We start from the raw sequence: 25,480 nt of genomic DNA, 5'->3' as shown, positions 1-25,480 counted from the left end.
CCAGTAATCAAGAGCATCTGATGTATGCATTTTGGTAGGTAAAATTTTGAAGCACGAAGAAACAAAAAAGATTGTGTATATAGAAAGAATATAGAGTTAAGTAGACAACTGGATAAATTTTTATCTTAGACTGCATTTAATGCTGCGTTTGTTTTGTTTGACGTGCTATGAAAGTGTTACCCATAATATTAAAACATTTGCAGAGCAAAAAAGTACCGGTAGTATACACTACCAAATGTAGTATAATACACTACAGTGCAAGGAAAATAGTATTCATTCTACAGTACTAAAATGCTGCTGAGATATAAATCTGATGCTTGCTGTAATAAAACAGTTACAATAGCCAAGCCTGTATTCTGAAAGCTGTAGTTGATGGAATTTGGGGTAGTGCAAAGAACATTACTCTTGTGTTGTTCTTAAATGTATATGGAAAACAAAAAATGAGAAAAATAAAGGTTTTTGATTACCAGGAGAATCTATTCAACTGTTCCCATCTGACTAAGGAGCAAGCCCTCAAAAGCCTAGAGATGAATCCTCTTAAAATGGTCTCTATTAACTTGTCAAAACAACAATATGGTTTGGGTTCAAGTGAAAAATTCATGCCAACAATGACAACTGATATTCTATATTCAATGACCAAATGACTTATTTGTATTAAAATATTCAAGATACATTATCCAAACAATGGAGTTAACTTTTAAAATATCTACAAGCTTGAATACTGAAAACTGAGTAGGTCTACTTTAAAGGAGCAGGACTTTAGGAAATATATACGTACCTATACCGCTTGCCTTTTGCTCCACAATAGTTCTTGGTGGTCGGAAATAACTGTTGGTTTCTGTTGGGACCTAGACATGGGAAATGGATAAGTAAGAACAAAAACACTCTAGTGGGATTATAGAATCCATTAAGCTTGAAACAGCAGCCTGTTCATGACAGACAAGTATTAATAAGCCATATGATGCATTAGTAGAGATACCAAAACAATATGGAAGGTCATGCAATATTGCTGAAGGGAATCCAGTTCACTCATGAGATCCTTGCAATGAAGTGGTGCAAGCAGGCATTCATGATGACAAAAACAGGACAGACACCAAGAAAGATATGAAAACACAGACAACTGTGTCATTTTAGTTTACCAAATGAACACTCCTAAACTGCGCCTGTATTGGAAGGGAGAGGGAGGAAAAAAAAGGAAACACAGACAGGCTGATGAGGTCACCTTACAGTCACTGATCCATGCACAGGCTCTTATCAGGGTAAACTTCTGATGTTCACAACCTTTAACCTAAAACTCTTTTTTTCTATATCCAAGCAATTTTTAGTTTCAATAGGACATCAAAATAACATTCTTTTGGGGTGGGGGGTTCCGGTAACAGGGCACCATCCATTGTTTAGTACAACCATTTGTAAGTATGTTGTTTTATATCCAACATTAGTCCTACTCAGAACAGACCCACTGAAATGAACATATTTGACTAATTTGGTTTCATTAATTTCAATGGGTCTACTTTGGGTATATCTGAGTTGGATAAAAGCTGTACACTATTCTATTTTACTGTTTGGTATATGTACTATTTTACTTAATTCCCCCAATATGTCAAATCTCACAATGTTATACGTTACAATGGATGAAGAACTGTCCTCAAAACAAAGAGAGAGAGAAAGGACACCTCCAGTTCACAAGTAGAGAAAATAATGATTAGTACTAACAATTTTTTTCTTGAACAGTTAATAGGCCATTGAAAAGACAATCTATGCTAATCCCAACTGTGGAATACCAATATTGGACCCCAATCCAATTACTTCAAATCACATTTTGTTTCATTTATTGCACAATCATTTTAATGCACCTGCCACCAAATTACTCAATGCTGTTTTTGTTTTGCTTTGAAGTAAAAAAAAGAAAAGTCTAAAAGGACAACTAAGCCAAAGCTGATGTCTATTTCATGAGGAGATAACTATTTCCATCTCTACAGTGCTGAAAAGAAACCAACTGAAAACCAAACAATCAACTACATTCAGTGAAACTTGTGTAGGAAAAAAAAACATGCACTTGCTTTTTTCCCCCCCGAAGCATTCTTGGAAGTAACTAGTTGTTTTTTTAATCACATTTTAATGACAGGTGAAATAATTTTCTTTGAATAAAATCCAGAACAAGGGATTAGATGTCCTTAAAGACAGCTGTTTTCTGCTTGGAATGCATAGTAATGTTTAATGAAGTAAAGTTTAAAAACCTGTTGCCATGAGCCAAAAATACTGGATGTGAAAGCCAATGATTTAGGGGAGACAGGGGAAGAAGTGATTTGTTCCCCTGATCTGCGTCTTCGACGCCCAGTACCCACAGCACTGGTGTAATGCAGCCAGGTACCAATACACTCTGGGCTAGACACACTCAGGGGGCTCTCTTCCTGGAAGTGAGAAAGGGGGCAAAAAAACAGCAAAGCATGCAACGTTAGATTCATAGCCAAATGATAAGAAAATGAAATACAGTTTTGTCTGCACCCTTTTCTAAATAACTTTAACAGCATTATACAGTAATGAGCCGTGTTTCCTATAATAAAATCACACAATACAAACAACTGGAATTTCTCAGCTCCTATTTTCACTAAAGACACTTAAACAGTACTAGTGACAAGGAAACTCAATATGTACATATTTAAAAAATGTCACCGTTAATTGTGTTCCTCTCGCTAAGCATAGCAAATTCTCTGTCTGTGCTGCGTTCACTATTAATAAAGCAGATATTTCACAAAAACATGTAACTGACCTCTGATGACACTAACAACATTTTCTTAATTTTAGTGTCTCAGTTTTCCCCCTAACAAAGCACGCCAGTAAAATTTAATCTTCATTCTGTATCCACATGCCACATCTATCCTCTGCATAAGCATTATACATCCTGCCTAAGCTCCAGGACCAACTCTAAGAACTAAACCAAACACCAGTGACAGGCTGGCACACCAACAATCATTTAGGTCTCGATCAAGACATTCACAAGAAACAGAGTCAGGACCACACTGAAAGAACATAACAGACACATTTATGTTCAATATATATTTAGGGAGCCTTGATCTTCAAGGTTAAGTTATTTGATTTTTGTTCACTTTCTCCAAATAGAAGAGAATCAGCTTCACGTTGCTTTACACACCATTTAAAAATTAATCTTTTTAAAATGGTATTTTATTGAAGTGGGAAAGAATTCTAAATTCAGCTAAAAAGAATCTCTCCATGTTCTTATCAATGAATACACAGAATGTCCCAAGAAGAAAGAAAAATATAATGTAAAAATGAAGCCATGATTTCCAAATCTTTCTATATTAAAGTTTCAGGCTAGTAAAGTCAGCAAAATAAAAACAGTGTTTATTGACAGGGAAAAGCAGAATTTACAACTACGTGTGAAAAATTACAAAGGATATGTAGAATACTGCTCAACATTAATGTTTGCCTGCTGGAAAACCCCACAGCATTTATTAGGATATTCCTGTATCATCACATAAAAAACCTGGAACATCATAATAATTAAAATATTTTTGGATCCCTAAGAAATATATATATATAATTTCTCTCTGATAAAGACTGTCATGATCAGTAACAAACGCATGTGCTCGCATTGGGGAGAGAGTGGGCTGGATGGGAGGGGTGGGGAGGGAAAAGAACTTGGTTTAAACAGGCTATAAACTTTATTCGCTACAGGTTTGATGAACTGGAAACACAAGGGTAGAACTAAGAAGTCAAGTGACCTGCCTGCTGTTAGAAGAGTCCAGGCTGCCTGCTGAAAAGTGGGATGGTCAAAAGGTGGCAGGATCGTCTGTAGCCTTGAGCAACCACCTACCAGAGTGCAGGTATGATGCCAGTGACTAGTAGTGAGCTGATGCACAATTTGTGAAGGCATCTCTTAGTACAATTAGGCTAAGATCCAAATAACAGCATAAATAATTCTGCACACACACAGAGGCTTAGTACTTGGAATTTTAGATGTTGGGTCCTGAACAACACATGGCACTTATGAAACGGAGAGGAGTTTTTGAAAAACGGAGATACAACATGGGATCTTTGCTTCAGAGGTAAATAAAATAAAATAAAAATAAAAATCCCATAGGATATATACAAGATCTTGGATACAAAATGAGTTTTTTTTAGCCTTCATATTTATCACAGCTCAAGACAGCCAAATAATAGTATAGAATTCAATCAATAATATCAAATGGCCAAATTATTTGGAATTATTCATTTTGTAGCATGTAAGTCTGGAGATAGTACAACCCACTCCCCAAAAGTCTTTGCTCCTTGCTGTTACACAAACTAGTGCCCACATGACACCAAAAATAAATTGTAACATATACAGCATTCACATATCACAGTATATAGCAGTTGATGGTTTATCATGAATGTGCAGAACGCTCCTTCCCTCTAGCTAGTGAGAGCAGCAAACCACACTCCCTGGCTTAGCATTCCATCCAAACTAGGAATATGGTTTGTTTTTGGCTTAATGTCATGATTTGTTTGGAATAGAACAAACCATGATTCCTAGGTTCAGATGTAACACTAAACCAGGGATTGTGGTTTATTGCTCCTGCTGGCTGTACAAGAAAAGCAAAGGTGGAGTGATCTCTGCATTCATGGTAAACCATCAGTTACGGTTTACTGTGTTGTGTGAACTGGGCCATACTGTTTCTTGCAATTTTATTCTGTTACTGAAAAATGATTGGTAAAAAGAGAAACTCTCTCCTCACCTACTTCACTATTCTGAAGTAGCCCTTGTAAATATGACAGACCTCTGCATCAACCTTGATTCAGAATATTTAAGATTTTGGGACAGAAGACATATCTTTCATATTGATAAGATAACGTCTTATCTTTCAGGGTACACTACAACAATCAGTTATATTAGGAAATATATATATTGGGATGAACCATAACATTCTTGCAAAGGGCAAAAAATGTCTTTAACTATTTATTGTAGAATAATACATTTTGTAAGATTATATATGCAAGCAATGTAGATTAGTCAGCCTGAAGACTAACTTAGACCTTGTTAAGTGATCCAAACTCCTCTGAATAGTGGTATCTTTCAGTTATTAATTTATGGAAGTGTCTGAAGCAATGTTAAAGTCCTAAGAGAACTACAGCTATGTATTTGCCATGCATTAAAAAAGAGAAAAAGAAATGTGAAAATCTCTCTAAAACAGGAGCCTGTTTCTACAGTAGTTAAGCATGGGAACAGCAAACTTACTTCTGATGAACCAATTTTCCTGGGTCTTGGAAGAGGCGACTTTCTGTGTATATGAATTGGATCTGACACCAATGGCTTGAAGATCATTACAGATCGATCTGTTTCATCCCTTCTACAAGCATGTGATTCCTCATCACTTTCATTTTTCTGGGAGTTTTTCCTTGAGCCATCATTCTGGAAGAAAATGGATGTTTCATGTGACACAAAACATTCGGCAGGTGGAAAACATAATTCCTTCAAATATTAAGGATTATGGCCCTTGGATACCAATAGCAACAAACTACGTACCACATGCATTTGGATAAAGCAGCTTCCTATGGAGCTATGGAAATGTACACCAAAGCACATTTGGTCAGCTGTCCCTAGCAACTGTCTCCAACTCTGAAGACAATGATTTGTCCATTTTCTTAGTATCTGGCAGGGCAATCCATACCCCAACAAGGGAGCTGTTCACACCATCTGGGACAGAAGACAGTGGACAGGCAAAAGTCTGCTCTTGCCTACCTCTGTCTGGAGCTGGCATCGTGATCAGACCCAGATTGAGCCCAATGCCACCAAGTGGGACCAGCTACGGATTCAGCAGATCACAGGCTGGCCAACTCCCTCCAAGCAGCCCCCTGTTTTGGTGCTTTCTTGCAGACAACTGCTGATGGGAAGGCCTTTTGTTGGGTGAAACTGGGGGCTCCGTGGCAGGCAGAAGCCAGTGGAGCTGTTCTTGGCTGGGTGGAAGAAGACCTTATTCCCAACATTTCCTTCATCCATGTAAGGGCTTTTCTGAAGATGGGTCTGGGTGTGAGGTGGGGTGCTCAAGTATGCTCTGTGTGTGATTGAGAGAAATGTACTTGGGCAGAGAAAGAAAGATGTAGGTATGTATGGTGTGTGCACACGTGCACGATAGTTAGAGTTAGAGGGAGGTATTTGTGTGTGTGACTGTGTACACATGGCATGTGTCTGCAAGAGAAATACAAGTATGTCCTTGGTCTGCATGTGTGTGGTGTATGCAATGTGAGGGAGAGGGGGGAGAGAGAGTGTGATATGGCCACCTTGTACATTTTTCCTGGTAGTGGGGAGTGCTTCTTGTTCAAGACAGCGACAGCATTGTTTTGTGGAGGTGACACTGTGTAACTTCCACAACATAATGTTGTCCAGGGTAGCAGCAATGACAGTACACCCTCTAATTTTGTGACATGCCACATCCCCATGGCAGCCATGTTGTGACTGCTGGCCACAGCTTTTCCTCAAAATTCAAAATGTGCTATTTTCTACAAATAAGTGGGAAAGGTACAACAACACAAGCTGTGTTATGCCATGGTACAATATTAAGCATTCAACTACAGTGGTACCTCGGGTTACATATGCTTCAGGTTACATACGCTTCAGCCTTACAGACTCTGCTAACCCAAAAATAGTGCTTCGGGTTAAGAGCTTTGCTTCAGGATGAGAACAGAAATCGTGCTCTGGCGGCGCGGCAACAGCAGGAGGCCCCATTAGCTAAAGTGGTGCTTCAGGTTAAGAACAGTTTCAGGTTAAGTACGGACCTCCGGAACGAATTAAGTACTTAACCCGAGGTACCACTGTACTGTGAAAAGTCCTGCTCAAATTTCATGTATGTAAGAAACATTTTAAAGAGTGTTTACCTCCCGTGAAGCAGGTCTGTATCCGAAGCCTGACGGTAAATTTTTATCTTCTTCACAGCCTTTAGCTCCTGGACTGAAGTGCAATTCCACATGGAAGCGCTCCTCTGATGAAAGCTCCTAAAGAAAATGGACAAGGAGTTAAACCATGTTCCAAGTATATAATACTGGTTTGACTATGTGCTTAGCATTTCTTTACCTTGTTTGGATCCTCATATAGCATGATCACAATCTGAGTCATGTAATTGAGTTCACTGACAGCATTCAGATAATCCATAGCTCGTTTCCACTGTTCGTCTTTTGATGGCTTAGATCAAAAGAAATTCACATGTTTGTAAGCGTATGGGTGACAATTTCTTTTTAATCCCTACATTCTGTTAACTTCTGATTGTTAGCTTCTAACTCAAGGGCTGCAATTTGAAACACCAAGGAGTAAGTACATTAAGCACAACTGACTTACTTCTAAGCGAGCCTGCATAGGATTGCACGGCGCTATAATAAAATGCATTCTTATACAGGCCAATGTTACATCACTTTTACATCCTTTCCCAAAACCTATCATAATTTAAATATTATTATTATTTGTAAAGCAAAACTGAAATACTGTACAAAGCATTTTCAAAATTGTACAGGCAAAATTACTTCAAGGAGCATATAATTTAAAAATGATAACAATGGGTTGGGGAGGGGGGAGATAACAAGTGGTGATGATGGAAAAGTGCAGTTACACATGCTGTGCATGTGGTTACAGGCAAGAAGGAGGATTACATAGTTTCAGTTTACCAGCATGCCCACAACTGAAATTCTGTCATTTCTATAGCAATTTAGCAGCAACCCCTTCTACAAATAGCTTGCGCCTCTCTTCATAATGATCAATTTGCAGAGCATCAGTCAGAGAAATGTGCTAGACTGTGTCTGAGAATATCATATAGATTTTAAAAGGTCAAGTGGCAGATATTTCAGAACATGGAACAGATAAAATAACTCACAGTAGCCTTTTCCACACGTTTCAGAACAAAGCAAAGTCAATGAAAGGTAACAGAACTATTTCTGCCTATGGGGAAAAACTTCAACTACACATAGTAGTATAAAGTTTGCATTATTCAAAATGTTTTTAGGACATGGCTCTCCAAATCCACTCAGAGCTCTCCCAGTAGATTTTCTGTAATGCAAAGTTTATTCCCATGGGAGTGGCATTTTGAGTTGCCACATTATACTTCTATCTAAATAATAATAATAAAGTACGCTGCACATTTCCAAAAGTGATGAGGATACACAACTGAACTAAAACAACCAGAAGAGGATATCACTTACATCACATAAAGAACCGAAGCGAAGCGTTGATAGTAAGGAATGGACATGGCTCTCACTGGTGAAGTATAGCCTAGTTCGGACATGACGTTCAGGAGACATAACCCCACTGGAATACCTAAGAGCAAAATAATCTGAGACAGTAAACAAGTATTATACAGGCTCGTGAGTACCTGTAGAGAAAGCAAGAGAGCTTAAAGTGCATCTCCCCATCATTAAAATTTCTAAAGATAAAAAAAATTCAGAATAATTTCCCAAACTCTCTTAAATTGGTGAAAGAGTACCTCTGTAATGACCATGAGGTGAACAAATTTCACATTTCCCCCCAATTATTTTTCCCCTTTTGTTTCATAAGATCTTCCCCCCCCCCCCCCGGGAAAAATATATCTTGTATTTCTTACTATAATAGTCTTTTTTTAAAGCAAAATGTAGTCATGCTGAAGTTGGCGTGGCTGGGAGTATTATGAAGACTCTTTATCTTACAAAAATATGGTGGTGGTTACTGCAGTTTAATGACAGAACAGCAGGCAGGCAGGCAGGCAAGCAGCACGGGTGGTAGCTGGCCAAGACGTGCCATGAAAGAACAGTGAGTATGGGGAAAAAGGCAGTTCCCCAGCAGCAGTCTTGTTCTGGTGCTGCTTCTGTTTTGGCCTCAGCAGTATTGGAGGCTGATGAGAAAGCAGCAGCAGCATAACAGGACGGTTGGTGGGGATCTGCCCTGGCAGGCAACCAGCCTTGGGGGCGAGGAGGCAGCAAGCAGGATTTGGTTATATTTTTACACAACAAATGGCTAAATTCATGTCGCTACAAAAGTAACAAAGTACCACTACCAAGTTTTCCAAGCAAAAAGGAACTTACAAAGGATGGAGCTTGTTAACTGTATCATCATCTTGAGTTCTTTGAAGATCAGACCGGATTTTCCTCAGTAGTGGATTGCAGTACCCTTTTGCAATTTCTATTTTCTCAGCTGCAGTAATACCATATTCCTGGATGAGAAGAGCATAATTAAAAATAAGCTACAATGTGCGCTGAGTATATGCATGGCATCCTACAATATTTTGCTATAGGGCCCCATTTGTTCTTTCTATTTCAGATTCAATTCTCTGAGCGCAATCACTTATGCAGCTAAATATGCACCATTCATGTGCAGTCAGGGTAATCCTGAGGTTTGCAGAAGCACAAAACATCACTAGGAAAAATCCTAAGGGATGGGGAGACACTCAAAAGAACCCACGGAGGACTGAGTATATCAAGTGCCCACACAATAAAAGGTAAAGGTACCCCTGCCTGTACGGGCCAGTCGTGTCCGACTCTAGGGTTGTGCGCCCATATCACTTAAGAGGCCGGAGGCCAGGGCTGTCCGGAGACACTTCCGGGTCACGTGGCCAGCGTGACAAAGCTGCTCTGGTGAGCCAGCACCAGCGCAGCACACGGAAACGCCGTTTACCTTCCCGCTATAAAGCGGTACCTATTTATCTACTTGCACTTAGGGGTGCTTTCGAACTGCTAGGTGGGCAGGAGCTGGGACTGAAAGACAGGAGCTCACCCCGCCGCGGGGATTCAAACCGCCGACCATACGATCGGCAAGTCCTAGGCACTGAGGTTTTACCCACAGCGCCACCCGCGTCCCACTGCCCACACAATACTGACTGTTGAAAAGAAGGGGGGTAAAACCAAGATGGGAGCGGAATGGAATAGTGGTCGCAACTCTGTTTGCTTGCAAACTTCCATTCCTCATGATCTGATGTCAAATTCTAGATCACATGTCTCAATAGGTTTTTAATGTCTTGAATCAAGTGGTTGCAGGAACCTACTTGTCACTCGCTTATTATGGCTTGGGAGTTAGTTGCACTTTGGCTCCATTAAAATAAATGGTGTAAGTTAGTCATTGATTAGGTCCTACTAATTTCAATAGGAGCTAAGCAATGACTAACCTGCCCCCACTTATTTTATTAGGACCAAAGTGAAATTAACTTAGGCTGTAATCTTCTGCCTGCTTAACCAGGGAGTAAGTCTCATTGTACTCAATGGGACTTACTTCTGAGTAGACATGTACAGGATTGCACTGGATTTTGCCAATATATATAAAAGATACGTCTATGTAATTATTAGATTACATATCCGCTAGATATTTCCTTATTTAATTTAATAAGGAACAGAAAAAAACAATATTTTTTTCCAATACATACCATTTATAAAAACTGGTTAGTGGACCACTAATTGTTTGGAAATAGTTAAGCTACGGATTGCCATAATGATTAGCAAGTATAACCAGTATGAAACATCTAGTTGTTGCAGAATACTGTTTAAGAGTAGTTGCAAGGTACATACCTGTGGAATAACAATGTCAGCTAACGCCTTTGACAGTCTATATAGTTCCATTGTGTTTTCTAGTTTCAAAGAGACATTATGCTGGACATCATACTTAATACAGTCATAGATATCTGGAATTTTACTGATGTCATATCTTCCATTCTTTGTTTTAAAATCCTTTTCAAGCTTGGACCACCTACGCAACATTAGCTCCAACGTTTCACTGTGGTAAAGCTGAATATCTAGGTGGACAATTATTAGTGAAGAATAATCAACTCAGGTAACATGAAGTAAAATCAAATGAAACATTAAGAAAAATTATGATCTAGTATATTCTAGTTAGAATTATCTCATGTATATTTGCTTTCACATCAAATATATCCTTTTCCAGATTAAAGAATGCAATCCACTTACATGACAAAAGTCATGACCTAAACAAGCTCTAGCAAAGGACTGCACAGTTCATCTTGTTCTGATGGTTAGCTTTATTAGCTAAAGAGTGATATATTGTTGCATTGGCCACAGAAAGAACATTTTTTAAATTTTAGTTGTTTTCTTCTAAAACTAATCTTGTTAAATTCATTTCCTCCCCCTGCACCCCAGTGCAAACTCTCTGCACCATGGGTTTTCTCCAATCTAGTTAACTCTGCCCCTCCTTTTTTGTCTTCATCTCATAGCATAGACTCTCTTCTCTCTGCACCCACATTTCTCAACTGGCCCTTTTTACCACTGCATTCCACACCACCCACTCTTCTTTTGGGTCACCATAAATCTCTTGGCACCCTATCTTTTCTTCATTAATAACTCACTATTAGTATATATTTTAGTAGCTAAATTTCACTGACAGACATGCTGTCTACTCAAAATTCTTAAAACTGCCTAAGCCTTCATGGCTAGCATTAACATTACAGTCTGCTTAAAATAATTGTTTACCTGCAGACTTAGGATCTTCCATCCGTCTTCTGATCTGAGATGTCAAACTCTGGATCAAGGAATATACCTTATCACATGTCTTAACAGGGTTTTTAATGACTTGCATTGATTTTATCAGAGAAACACTGCCGGATGGTGTGAGCTGAATATCAAATAAAAAGGGAATTCATTAGTTCTATTCGTTTTTATTTTTGTCTGAAGGATAATAGAATACTATAACCTCAAAACAGGAAATCTTAAGAATCATAATTTGATTTTCAATAAATGATCGCTTTCAGGGTTTTTGTTTGTTTGTTTTTTACAATCAAGTGGTGTATAAATGTTATAAAACAAATAAATTAAGTCCCAATGAAGTAAATGGTGCTTGTGGCACTAAAAAAGACGTTTGGTCTTATCTGAAGCATAGATTTGGTGGGTTAGGAAGCGTTCACTGGGTTGGGTAATCATCATGAGCTATGACGAAGGTAGGACAGCAGAATTACTGCTTTTGTTATTTTAATTGATCTTTCAATTATCATCAAAACACTTTTCCAGTTATAATGTGTGTTGTTGTTTTTTTCCAATTCTCCTTGTGCTCCATTCAGGAGAGTTTAAGAAGATGGCTAGAAGAGAATCCACCGATTTTCAACATTTGCCCACATTCAATATTTAGAGCACGGTATAGTACTTTGTTATCTTCTAACCTTTTCGTAGTCTTCATCAGTAAAGTCTCTGTCTCTCTGGAGTATTTCATTAAGGCGTGCCTTTGCACGATGTTGGCAGCTGCTAAGAGAGTCACTGTCACTGTCGAGTAGCCCATTCATATTAGCACTTTTGACCATCTGGACAAGTATAGGAGTAAGCTCTCCCTCCAATGCCAGGAGTCCCTGGGTAAACAAAATAACTGAGTGATGAGGGGAAATGTGGCAAATAGTCTAAAGCACAAAAGTGAACATTGGTACTTAACGTGATAAGTTCTTTTTCCGTAGGGAGAAGGGGGGTCCCATGTCACCACTCACTTCTCAAACTTTCAAGAGGGTACACCTGGTGTATCCCCTCACCAGTTCAATTCATCCTTAAGCAAGTAACTGTATACCTATAGGTAGTAACTTTCTACCTATTGTTAATAGGTATTGCTTTTTAGTGCTTATTACACCATGGTCTACACCCAGGCAGGTAATACAAGAAAAACAATATGATTGTGGTGTCCACTTTTGATTAGAGCATATGGCTTGGAGCAGGGATCATCAACCCAATGCCCATGGGCACCAAGGCACCCATGAAGTCTTTCAGTGGTGCCCCTGAGTAAAGGCCCTGGACTTTGAGCTTTCAATTGAAAGAATAGTTAGTCTCTAGCAATCCTGGAACAAAGGTTATCAGGCAAAATGTGCAGGTACCTTCTAAGCAATTTCTTTGAAATGACAGTAGGATGGATGCCTTGTATATTAGACAGCAACACCATGTTTGTGTGGTGTCAGATCAGCAGCACATAATCAACTTTCCATGGCAAGTGTAAGGTTGTTGGGGGTGATTGTCTCTCTTATGTTGTGTTATGCCATGCACCCCATGACAGCCATTTTGTGTCTGCCATACCTACCTCTATCAAAATTTGAAATGTGTCCATAAGCCCCAAAAGGTTGGCAGTCCCTAGATTAGAATGTTCAGCACCTATTCTTTATTTTCAATTAAAAATGTATACATTTTGAAAAGTTTGCCATATATACCGTAAGTCATGAGAACAAAAGCACATGCATTTGACCACTACTCTTATATATCATATAGCACACCACCATTTTACCACATCAAGAAATAAGCAATTTATAAATTTTACACACAGAATGACTGGTGCAGGGGTCGCAACTATAGGGGGCGGAAGGGGCTTTGGCTCCCTCAATAGTGGTGGGCCAGGGGCGGAGCCCTCCTCAATATTGAGATAACTGCCACCCCCGCACGAGCGCTCATGTGCCAAGCAGTGGCGGAGGAAGGGGGTGCGGTCCGCCTCGGGTGTCATCACTGAGAGGGGTAACAAAATGACCAAAATATGAGTTTTAAAAATAAAATAAAATAAAAAAATTGAGCTCCTGAAACTTTTTTGTTTAGTTAACAAATGTAATGAAATGCGGCTGGCACTGGGCACCACACCACGGGGGCTGTCACTCCTGGGAGTGACATGGTGGCTTGGGCGTCTGCAGGCTCCACGCTGCCTGAAACGGCATGTGACTTGCGTCTGCCTTCTGCCTCTCCCTCAGCTGCCCTACAGCAGAGGGGGAGGCAGCGCCCCGCCCCCGGCTGCACGCGCTACACCTGGCACCCGAGCAGCTAGCTACGCCGCTGGTACCAAGTGGGGCGGGATGCATCACGTGACACAACCCCCCCCCCATGTGGAGGGCAAGTCAGTGCCCCTGCACTGGTGTGTGGGAAGGGAGGATTACTCACACTGAACTACTAATCATAAGCAGGAGGAAAGCATGTATGATATGAAAGTATGCCAAGTGGCTAATTTTACATGACTTTAATATTTAAAACATTTTTTAAAAAAAGGTTATTGTACAATCTCCAAAATTTTCTTATAAACAGCCTGTATTCCTTTCCCATTTTTCAGTTGAAATTATAATTTTCATAGTACCTTTGCAAAAGCTGCCGCAGTCATTTGAACTCTGCCTTCATCCGAAGCATAAATTTTGAGATCATGCCTATAGGTACTATGCAGTCTAAGTAAACCACATCCTGGAAATCCAGCATAGTCACCTACCAAAAGAAAAACAACCTTATAATCTTGCTTCTGTTTCTTTTCCCCCCAAGTTCTCGATCTAAAGAAATGGTTTCCTTTGCCACCAATAAATGAAATAAATTACCTTGTCCACCTGGGTACATGCATCGGAAAGCTCTTCCTAGTTCCTCTGCCTGAACTCTGCCTGCAGGTGTTAATTCTCCTCCCCATTTTAGAACTAAGAGTAGAGATGGCTCACGTTTGTGGCTATCTAAATGCATACAAAAATACCACAATGCAAAATAATAGGTAAATAAAAACTGAGGAAGAGCAACGAATTTACACCTAAGTTTCATATGCTAGAACAATTTTTTAGCAGATAATTTTCCATTTCTGGTGAGCTGAAGTAACTTGAAAAACAGAGGGGTGGATCTAAAGAAGCAGCAACAGAAATGAGTGGATGGAATATAACTTTCTTACCCGCTCCTCATCCCAGCAGCCTCTCCCAAAAGTTTAGAAACCCTGCTGAATGGGGTAGGCTATGGCACCTGGGTAGGGGGAAAGTACATCTCCCCATTTTTTGGAGATCCCCTCTTCTCTCTCAACCCCCGACACCACAGTCCACACCATTCAACAGACCCCTGGACCCTTGGAAAGGCTGCTTGAAATGAAGGGGTAAGAAAGTCACACTTCCAACAGTATTTGTCTGATTCAAATACAGTATGTTTGCAACACTGAAAAAATGGAAGAGAGAATAGAGATTATTCAGTTGAATAAACATTTTAGTATGATGAATGGTGGGCTATCACGTACATTCCTGTCAGGGACTAAGACTAATATATAAAAATGTGAGGATCCAAAGAACAGTGATACTATTCAGAGCATCAGGGATGAGTTTCAGATTGGATTTGTAGATTCTGAAACAGCAGCTGCTCATGCTGTATGGCAAATTGCTTCTGCAATTCAGGGGAATATCAAAAGCTGCTTGCAATAAAGCACTGGAAGGAGAGTGTTTGATGTTCAATTAAGAAGTCAAACATTGTACTTACAGCACAACCCTATTCATGTTTATTCATAAGTAAGTATCACTGTGTTCTGTGAGCTTACTGCATAGCAAGTGTGTTTAGGATGCACACCAGCCCTAAAAGTTGATATTTTGCTGATGACCAGAGCAAGCGAGGAACAAAATGTAATTAATTAGCTTAAAAAACCCCTACATGTTTCCAACTTCAGCTTTTTTGACAATAAAAGTGTTAAAAAGCAAAATTCGGTTACACTAAGCTAACAGAGGGACCAGCTTCTAGAATTAATTAGCATCCATACCTTCTTCTTCACTAGATGTTTTGGGACAACCATGAGGAAGATACGTCAGCTGAACTTTGCGGTTTATGCCAGAAAAATGTCCATACCTAAGAACAACAAATGGAGAATGGGGGAGGCAAGGAGCACACATTAAAAATAAACTTGATATATATCATGCAGCCTTGTAAGTGCGTGTGTGTGTGTGTGTGTGTGTGTGTATATATATATATATATATATATATGAATGAAGCTATTGCATTGCTGCCATGGTGAAGAATGCCTTTCCTGCACTGTACCACTTCATCCTGCAGGTTTCAATACTTCCTGCATATGCACAGCTAGCATGTTAGGCAAAATGAATTTACTTAACATTCTTACTTAACTGGCAATTTTCTCTGTAAAGAGAGTTTGTTTTCATAGTAGAGCATTCAAGCACCCAATTTCCACCTGCAGTCTGAGGTAGTGTCCAGGAAAAGCTCTATCACTTGATTCTCTGATAGTAACTCTTGAACAGCTTAACAAAGCAGAAATTCACACAGCAGGTTAGTGTAGGCCAGTCTTCCCAAACTTGGGTGTCCTCCAGATATCTTGGACTACAATTCCCATCAACTATTACCATTAGACCATGCTGGCTGGTGCTGAGCTGGTGCTCAATCTCTTAAAGCAGCGGTCTGTGGGCATATTTACAAAGCAGAAAAAACTGTCATGGACACCACACATATTTCAACCAAGCACATGCCACAACCTATTCTACTGGCTGCAGTAGAATGCTTCTTTCAAGCCTAGTTCAATGGGAAAGGTGACCCTATGGACAGTGGCAGAGAGCAGGCGGGGGCATGGCTGGTGCGCGTCCCGGGGGCATGGCGCGCCACCCATGGGGGCATGGCACCCAGCAGGGGCAGGGGGGGCAGCTGCGATGGCACCCCAATGCGATCGTGCTTCCAGGGTTGGGCGCTCCCCCTGCACCCCTCTTCCTCCACCAGTGCCTATGGACACTGGGAAAGGCTCATTGGCAACTCTTGAGTTAAAAGATCAGCAGAAGCAGGATAAAAGGCGCTCTCCCCAAAATTCCCTCAACCATTCTCCTCTAGGCCTTAGTTATCGTTTATATGTCTCCACAAGGAATATACATGCACAAAATGGCATTCAGTGGTTCATTAGAAATAGATTTCATGCTACCTAAAATTCTGAAGATGCAGTAATAGTTTGAAAGCATCAGAAACTGACTAGTAACACAGATTAGTTCCCATATTTCAGATTAATAATGTGGTTGAACTCTCTTTGTTCCTTAAAGATATATATATATATACATGAGAAAGATAACAGTGTCACCAGCAAGACCTCCAAATTAAATACTTACATCTCCAACACAGTTTTCAGCTGTTCAAGTTTAGATTTGTTTTCTTCAATCTCAGAGTCATTATTTTGTCCTAGCTCTATTAAGAGGTGTCTTGCAATGTCAAGTACTTCCTAAAAGAGTGGCAAATTATATTAGCAGTTTAAGAAGACAGGTGTGAGTGTAAAAAAGAAAAGAATTTTTTAAAAAAACCAAACTTGCCTGCAATTGCTTCGGCTTTTTTAATTTTAGCTTCCCAGACTTGTATCCATTGCATTTTTCAAAAAGATCAAAAAACCTTTAAAATAAGCATGGAATGATTAGAAATGCAGTGAATTACTGTGCTAGAAGTCACTAGGCCAAACTAGTATTATTTTCTGGTTCTAGATTTTTATAATAGGGAAGAGAATTGCTCATTGTTTAGGGAAGCTTTTAATGTTTGATGGATTACTGTATTTTAATATTTTGTTGGAAGCCACCCAGAGTGGCTGGGGAAGCCCAGCCAGATGGGTGGGATATAAATTATTATTATTATTATTATTATTATTATTATTATTATCAACCCCAAACCAGATTATTCATGTCTTCACATCTAGCAAATGACTGTTTGGGAAGCATGTGGATGTTAACACAAAACAATGTATTCAGTTATGAACTTTCCATATATTAACTGATGGTCTTGAAAAGACTTTGCACCACGTTGTATATGCAGTCTCTACGGAACAGTATCTCAGGTCACCATTCTGTGGCTTTCGCTCCCTGAACATTCACCAAGGCTTATGTTTATAACCCATTCTCAAGCCAGTTTTGAAATAACTAATAATATACACTTAGAAAATAATGAAGCTGGTGTAAAGCGAGCAAGTCAAAGTTAAGCTGGTGTAAAGTTCAACCAGGGTTGCTGCTTTGCCTAAGCCTTGGCGACAGAAAACAAGCCCTTAAAATAGTGTTCTGCACTGGATTGCAAGGTTACAAGACCAAGCTGAATGGGCTTAGGATGCCATAACCCTTTTCTGGGATTTACACCAGCCTTGACTCAGCCAACTTCTCCTCAGCCATCTGAGCAAGTTATAATACCAGGATATCTTTGGCTGAGCCAGCTGAGCCAGAAATCAGCAAGCTGGACTGGAGATCCACTGCATCCTAAATGGCTCATACCAGTGAGTCTTGCCATAGGACTGCCCCAAAGAGTTCTGTTTTATTTGTTTAAAAAATTATATATACTGCAATTACTTCAGTGGAACTTCCAGGGCAGTTTACAAAATACAGAAGTAAAATTAAACTTTAAAAGCAGAGAAAACAAAACATTTGATGCTACAGCCTCTTAATACATAAATACAGATGAAAAATCAAATTAAATGTCAATAAATGCAACACAGATGCACATCTATCCCCTCCTCGGTTCAAACAATTATCTTATTACATGTAATGGGGAAAATATCAAATTTGTTCATTACATCCCCCCCCCCCCCCCAATTACTTACTTCTGATGTTTAACTTCCATTTTCATTTTTTGTTTTGGTGTCCGATCTCCATGCCGTATAACAGCAATAACACATCTAAGTTCCATCCTGCAAGTATACAAAGATTTAAAAGAACAAAGTTTGATTGTCATTAACAGCAACAAAAAAAATATGAAAAAGAGGACATGTAAATATGATTTCTCATATAAATATTAACGAAACATTTCAACAAAGATGTTGTTGAATTATTCTAAACAAAGAATTATTCTAAACTGAAAGTGAGCGAATACTGAGAGATAAGAAAAATAGAAAATGTTACATAGTCAGGTTGCATAATGTAGACAGAGAAAAAAATATTCTCTTACATTGTTCCAGATGTAGTTGGCACAATAGGAATATCCTCTGCTTCTAAAGGTATGGACCATGGGATCTGAAACTGCGGAGCAAGTTCTCGCATTACGATATTTCTAAATGGAACAGAAACAAGTGTTTGCTGAAATTAATAAGTCTGTATTAATAACAACAATAATTTGTCTAATAAAAACAAGTTAAAAATGCATTAACCCCTTAATGAACCATACCCACGTATGCTATGTTCCATAAATAACATGCCATTCGTTAATAACCAATCATGCTTCTTCTAAAACATTTTTCCCTAATCCTGAAGTTCCTAAAGTGAATCTCAGTGCCCTGAACACTTCCCTTTATGCTTGTGGAAGCCCTCTGCCTTTGTATGTGAGTATGCCAGTGTTTTACTTTGAGCAGCCGGCTGTGCTAGCGAAGCCATGGCTTCTAGCTGTCTGCCCTCTTCCTTTCCTTAGAATGCCTCTGAGGAATTGTTTGCTTTCCAGCATGCCTAACACCCATGGGGGAAAATAAAAAAATCCTTCCAGTAGCACCTTTAAGACCAACTAAGTTAGTTCTTGGTATGAGCTTTCGTGTGCAAGCACACTTCTTCAGATACACTTCGTGTGCTTGCACACGAAAGCTCATACCAAGAACTAACTTAGTTGGTCTTAAAGGTGCTACTGGAAGGATTTTTTTATTTTGACTATGGCAGACCAACACGGCTACCTATCTGTAACTGGACCCATGGGGGAAAAATCCCTTTTCAAAATACAGAAAGGAAAAAGGACTCATGCTGCTGCATGGGAAGCTTGGGGATGGTGAGGGGAACAACCAGGGATGGTTTGTCTCTCTGTGTTTTATTGAGCAGTGTGCATTTTGCCTTTCCCCAAACAGAGCATAAAATTTTGGTGTTTTATTTCTCTAACAGATATCTTGGCAAAGTTCCACAGAAACTATACTAGGTATGCATGCTCATTATGGGCATCCTAAATAGCTGCTGTTTTATCTGAATTAATTGTGTTATCTAAAAGCTCTATTTTGCAAGATACATTTTTCAACAGGTCAACCACACAGAGGACAGTATTCAGCTAAGTCCTACTCAGAAAAGACCTACTGAAATTAATGAACCTGAATTAGTCAGGTCCATTAACTTCAATGAGTCTGCTGTGAATAGGACTAGCATTGAATACCACCACGGATATTCTATTTACTTTAAATAAATTATGAAAAAGAAACGGTCTGACAAATAGCATAAAATCTTACCCAAGGATTTTAGCACAATCATCATAATATTTCATAGAATTCTTCACAAAACTAAAGCCATTGACATCACAGACATAAGATTGTCCATTTGCACGCAACAGATCAAAGCCACAAACCGTTTGCTGTCAAGACAAGAAATCACAAGTTTGCACAGGTTTATAAATTTATAAAACTTCAGATAATTATCTACGTTAAAAAAGAAATGAACAAAAACTCATCTCTTCCTCGAGGATCAGGTTCAACTTCAAATGTATTTAATGAATAGCTTCTCCTCACAGGTCTCACTACTGCATTTTTAAAAAGCTTTGGATTTTACGCCCTTCCAATGTCTAACCCTTATCTTATCCCTTCAAGCACTAAGATACATTAATAAAATAATTTACAATACATAGTACCATGTAAATATATTTCAATCTTATAAAGTAGCATAAATATTAGCAAAGGACTCAGTTCAAACAGCCAAAAAATATAGGTCAGTCACAAATGATGCAAAAAGCACACACATTTTATCGGGCTCCTAAGTTTGTGTAATGTAGGTTCTATTTACATATTTGTCTTAGCATACTTTCTTTCCTAGTCAGAAGAAGAGAAAGAAGGTCTTGTTCCCCCTCTGCTGCCTAACAGGGAACAGCATTTGCAGCCTAGGCACAGTGGCAAGGGAGTGCGTGGCTGGCTGCCAACCCTGGTGTGGCTGTCAATGTAGTATTTCTGCTCTTCTCACCCACATGGGAGGCTAGAAGACTGGGAAGTGGGGCTCCCAGGGCAGACCTGGGTGAAGACTTCACTCATCCAGAACCACTCTGGGAGTACTTAAGGTGAGCTGTGGAGAGTGGAGTCACGACAGTGGGCATCAGGATTGCCCTCCCATCCTCCCTTTAATACACTGGTTTATGGGTTGTCTGCTGGAGAGTGACAGTCCCACTTTGACCTTGCTATGGATCATTTTATCACACTGTTTGGCCAGGTCTGCAGGTTTCGCCTACTTCAGAGCAATCATCACAACTTTACGGTAGAGAAGCCATTAGGCTGGATCACTACTGAGGATGGGCAGAGGGAGAGACTCCTCTCAAGTTGTCCCATAGGAGGATCCCCTTAAAGGATTTTGGAGGGCTGCACTTTTTATCCAGATGCCCTGCTGCTGATCAGTGGGGGTTCACCATCTGTGCTACCTCCCTCCCTAAATTTTGGTCAACCCCAATGCTTCATCAACCAGCAAGCAGGCCGGTGGAGCCTTCTAATGCCATGCCTGATGCCTATGCCAAACCTGTTGTATCCATAACCAATAAAGATGTGGTCTAACTTGAATCCAACACCTGTCTCCTGTTTCCTCCTTTGCTTGTGTGCTCCACCACTGCCTCACTGTGCTTGGGCTTGCAGATAACAATTCTATAACAACTCAAAGCTAAGGAGATGCCCTCTGGGGTAAACAAAGACCACTTTCTCCAGCTTTCATTCATTTTACCTTAAAAGCTAGGCATACTTTCCAAGCTATAAGCTTCTCCCTTGCATTAAGGATGACTGGATACCGTACTTCTTTCCCTTCACTGTCCCGCTCTACTTTTCCATCCAGTGCAGGGGATTTACGAGCTTCTGCATGTGCATAATCTGGTCCTACTGTGTATACCTTTATTTGGAAATAAAAAATTACAACAGAATAAAAAACTCTTTTTTTTGGTTCATTACTTTTTTTATTTCATAGTCAGCTCCTGGGCCTCTAGAGTCATACTCATTACTTTCACATCATGGGGAGATTAGTGACAAACTGAAAAGCGCTACAAGTTCCAATGCTATACTGTATCCATGTCCCAATTGGCAATCTAATCTAGGTGAAAGTTTCATATTACAGCTTCTGCTACTACCAATTTATTTAACATGACTCCTAATCAGATAGCTTACAATCTTTGGCCAGGATTCAAAGAATGTGCAATCAGCTCTGCATACCCAAAGGGATTTAGATTCGTTTTTCTTTAAACTGCTCCCTGTCCACATCACATGGCAGCCAGATAATGTACTATGGGAGTTTCAAAAGTGGTATGTTTCTTCAAATAAAAAAGTAAAAGATTTCCCTCATCTTGCCTAAAATAGCTCTCTGAATCCAACCCTTTGTACAGGATGAACCAACAAAGAATTATAGTAGGCACAATTGATTTGTTAGGATTATATTATATCTATAATTATCAAACTTCAAAACACTTAATTTTGAAAAGCCTCATGCCAATCTGTAGTTACAAGTTGTAATTTTCCTATGTAGAAATATTTTGTCTTAGTTTTCAAAGAATTTTGACAAATTAAAAAAACAAAAACAAAATCCAGCTGCTGTATGATTAACTGATAATGAATGTTTAGGCAGCTTTGGAGACCACCAAGAGCTACATCAACTGCTCACAGAAATGCTCCATGATAGCTGAAGACAACTGTTTCCAGACTGTACAGATCAGTCAAAAGAATCTCAGTATTTGAAGCATAGTTTTATGATTTAGGAATGCAGATCCATTCCTATACACTTTCTTGGAATTTTGATCTAACACAATGTACTTTATTTTCAAGAAAGTATGCTTTGGATTGAAATGTTAGAATAATTTCATTTCAGGAAAAATGTATTTGTCTGAATACACATTCAGTAAACAATATGGCAGCACATTTATGTTCTTTTTGAATGGTAAACTGTAATCACAAGAGTATCTAAAGAGAGAGACAAACTAAAACATGAAGTGTTCCTTTTACTTGGAGAAAACAAAACATGATATGTAAACTATTTTAAGTTTAATAATAGCAGTGCTTCAGGCAGAGATAAATGCCTCACATCTAAAGTTGCTGAGTTCATTAAGTACTTGATTGTTCTAAATATAAACCAGAATATGCAGTTGTCATACCTTCACATCAGTGCCATCTGTAGGCATGAACTCCTCATAGATATATGAACCAGTTTTCCGCACACTGCTTTCAGGGGAATAAACACTGCTTCTGCTACCGATCTGAAACACAAACCTTCCCATCAATATTATTTCATACAAAGACAAAGCCTTCTCAGATCCATAAAACCCTGTACTTCTTTCGTCATCCCTCCCTAGCCTATTTTCCCCCAAGCACTTCAAAAGTAAAACCAAAAGCAACCTTATGTTATAAAAGTTTAGTGTGGTGTAAAAAGGGCAGAAATGTGTAAGGAAGAAAGAGAAAAACCTAGATAGGCTGACTCTGCCATGACACAAGCAGACCCAGAAGATTCTCTAGGCAAGTAACCTGAGGTCTCTCAAGCTCACAGAGCATAGAAATAGAAAGGGGTAAACATTCTCCACACCCACACTACTCTGCCCATTCCAAGACACCATCACTCAGTCCAACCTTGCCTCAGTAACACATGAACTTTGCATGCGAAAGATCCAATGGTTTAATACCTGGCACTTCTGGTAGGGCTGGGAAAGCCTTGTTAGAAGCCCTGGAGAGCTATTGAGGTGGACTAATGGAATGACACAAAAGAAACTCTCAGAAAATGATGATACACAGTGTGTGAGATTGCTCCAAATGAGAGATGGGGAGATAAACTGGGTGTAAGTTGTGAGCTATTTTGAACACAATTTTTCATGGAAAGGTAACACACAAATGAAAGACTAACTGAATGAAAACTACATCATTTGCTCATTATACATTTCCATATTACAGAGCCATCCTCTGTCATGTTATTCAGTGGATAACCATTTCTATTAATGGAGATATTCTTTTACCAATTCCCATTTCACTCTTCGTTATGGGTCAAGTCCAATGTACACAATTTAGCTGCAACCTTCCAGCTAATGCTATTTCCAACATTCTCCTAAGAACTGAGTAAGTTAGTTCTTTCCACCCTATAAATACATTTCAGTGCTTAAAAAACATTTTTACTATTATTCAGCTTAATATATTCTCACTTTCCGAAAGAGCCTCTGACTTCCACCACCAGCAGATGTTGGATAGTAAATATAAACATTGTGGTCCTCAGCACTGACGGGCTTCTCCACAAATGGTTTTTGGAAAACTTCTCCGTTCACCTCCACATGATCTTCGCCTTCAATCAAATTGCATTCTGGAAAATAACACGAAGTGCAGACTTTAGGCTGGAGATACAATTAAGAGATCAAAATTTCATCAAACCTGGAGGAGGAGGAGAATGGATTGAACCTCTAATATAGCACTGCATCAAGCAAGCAAGATTACTAATCAGAAAAAAAAATGTTTAGAACAGTGTCTTTTGAAAATTCCATTATAATAGCTATTACCTTGTGGATTGTTTGGATCACGGATTAGAACTGCGTAACGAGGAAGTAAAATACCTTCAGCTTCGAGAATGCCATAAACCTCTCTCCTAAAAGAAAATTTTTTTCACAAAATGAATATTATCAATGAATTATGCATTCAAAACATTTCTCTAAAAAGTCACATAATTACTATATAAGGATGGTATCAAAGTAGTAAGATCTGGATTTTACTTCCACTACCCTGGTTCTGGTATAAAATGGATACAGGTGAACATACCACTCTTCAGGGAAGTAGCTTAAATCTGCCCAGACAAGGAGAACAGAAGTGTACACCACCTCTCCTCAAGGAAGATAAGGAGGACACATTCATTCCTTAATTGGGAATTGAAGTATAGCCTAGAGCATTTCTTGTATCTGTTGAGTGTCTAGCTTTGATAAATATGCACAATTTACCCATGGGGCATATTCTTTTTTACATTCTATTGATTTCATGACTATAATTCATGATTATAATCTGTGCAGGAACACATAATTGGAACAGACACTAAACTGCATCCTGTTCTGTTTACTGTACCTTTCATAAACTTAATATTATTTACTGTTTTAAGGTGAACACTCTATATACATTTCTTAGCTGAATATTATTCCATTTTAGTTACATTACAGCTTTTTACTAGCTTTCTTTTCTTTATGTTAACTACTTTACCTCCATAATAATCAGCCTGATGAGACAGCATTTCATTGAGGCCTGTTAAATTTCGTACTAAGCACTTGTTCTTCAACAACTAGAGTGTGGGATATTTATTTGTGGCTATTTACTTACCTGTCTTGTATGTGATATTGCATATTCAAGTCATTAATAACAAAAGGATTCCTCAGCTTTGAATAGGCAACTGCTTTGTCTAATGGAAATCCTAAATAAAAAATATTACAGAATATTAGTTAACGATTACATTTGTATAAATCTTGGTGATGGATTGGAATTCTTACTTTCCAAATTGACCTGTGTGAAGAGGCTGTGCAAATGATCTGCAATCCCTTCAACTGTGAATAGGATCTGGTTTCAAGTGAGTCTATTCATATTGATCCAACCGGCTTTAAATTTTCCTTAGTTTTTATTCCTTGTTTTAGTCAGCTAAGAAAGGATAAGTTCCCATTACTTCACTACATTGGACTTCTCCCATCCCAAAGTTGCATTGCTTTTAAAAGAAGGCATTGATGCACCAATTGCAGTACAATTATCAGCATGTTTGCTTAGAAATATATATTTTTTATTTCAGTGAGACTTGCTCACTAATAAGTGAGGTTAGGAATGTGGATGTATATTGTATGTAGTCTTTGCCCTTGCTCCAAAAAGGGTACTAGCACAAGGTTATTACTGCCTGCTGACAAAACAGTAAGTGGCTGACCGATTGGTTTA

The 25,480-nt window shown here is 39.0% G+C and overlaps 1 protein-coding gene across 22 annotated transcripts in view; it reads right to left on the bottom strand.

Moving 5' to 3' along the window:
- Window positions 1–25,480, bottom strand: part of PPIP5K2 (diphosphoinositol pentakisphosphate kinase 2) — a 49,994-nt gene that overhangs the window by 11,662 nt on the left and 12,852 nt on the right. For 12 of the 22 annotated variants that reach the window (XR_013977146.1, XR_013977147.1, XR_013977148.1 and 9 more), the window contains 24 exons: window positions 24,884–24,974; window positions 24,082–24,167; window positions 23,734–23,888; window positions 22,702–22,803; window positions 21,291–21,452; window positions 19,829–19,950; window positions 18,583–18,684; window positions 18,239–18,325; window positions 16,973–17,052; window positions 16,779–16,884; window positions 15,440–15,525; window positions 14,262–14,387; window positions 14,033–14,154; window positions 12,111–12,293; window positions 11,428–11,569; window positions 10,513–10,736; window positions 9,040–9,167; window positions 8,185–8,299; window positions 7,070–7,177; window positions 6,874–6,990; window positions 5,237–5,410; window positions 2,238–2,411; window positions 1,140–1,163; window positions 779–848 (listed from right to left, as the gene is read on the bottom strand). Coding sequence is in view for 18 of the 22 variants with exons in the window: in XM_080972324.1 (XP_080828450.1) it covers window positions 779–848; window positions 1,140–1,163; window positions 2,238–2,411; window positions 5,237–5,410; window positions 6,874–6,990; window positions 7,070–7,177; window positions 8,185–8,299; window positions 9,040–9,167; window positions 10,513–10,736; window positions 11,428–11,569; window positions 12,111–12,293; window positions 14,033–14,154; window positions 14,262–14,387; window positions 15,440–15,525; window positions 16,779–16,884; window positions 16,973–17,052; window positions 18,239–18,325; window positions 18,583–18,684; window positions 19,829–19,950; window positions 21,291–21,452; window positions 22,702–22,803; window positions 23,734–23,888; window positions 24,082–24,167; window positions 24,884–24,974 (2,886 nt within the window). In the remaining 4 variants the exon portion in view is untranslated. The remainder of the gene's footprint in view (window positions 1–778; window positions 849–1,139; window positions 1,164–2,237; window positions 2,412–5,236; window positions 5,411–6,873; window positions 6,991–7,069; window positions 7,178–8,184; window positions 8,300–9,039; window positions 9,168–10,512; window positions 10,737–11,427; window positions 11,570–12,110; window positions 12,294–14,032; window positions 14,155–14,261; window positions 14,388–15,439; window positions 15,526–16,778; window positions 16,885–16,972; window positions 17,053–18,238; window positions 18,326–18,582; window positions 18,685–19,828; window positions 19,951–21,290; window positions 21,453–22,701; window positions 22,804–23,733; window positions 23,889–24,081; window positions 24,168–24,883; window positions 24,975–25,480) is intronic. The other 10 variants (XM_080972328.1, XM_080972330.1, XM_080972333.1 and 7 more) reach the window with 3 other exon arrangements.

Source organism: Podarcis pityusensis (genome assembly GCF_964106645.2).
Source record: "Podarcis pityusensis genome assembly, chromosome: 11".
Lineage (NCBI taxonomy): Eukaryota > Metazoa > Chordata > Lepidosauria > Squamata > Lacertidae > Podarcis > Podarcis pityusensis.
Note: the sequence above shows the minus strand (reverse complement) of the source record. Positions and strands in the feature narration are given on the sequence as shown.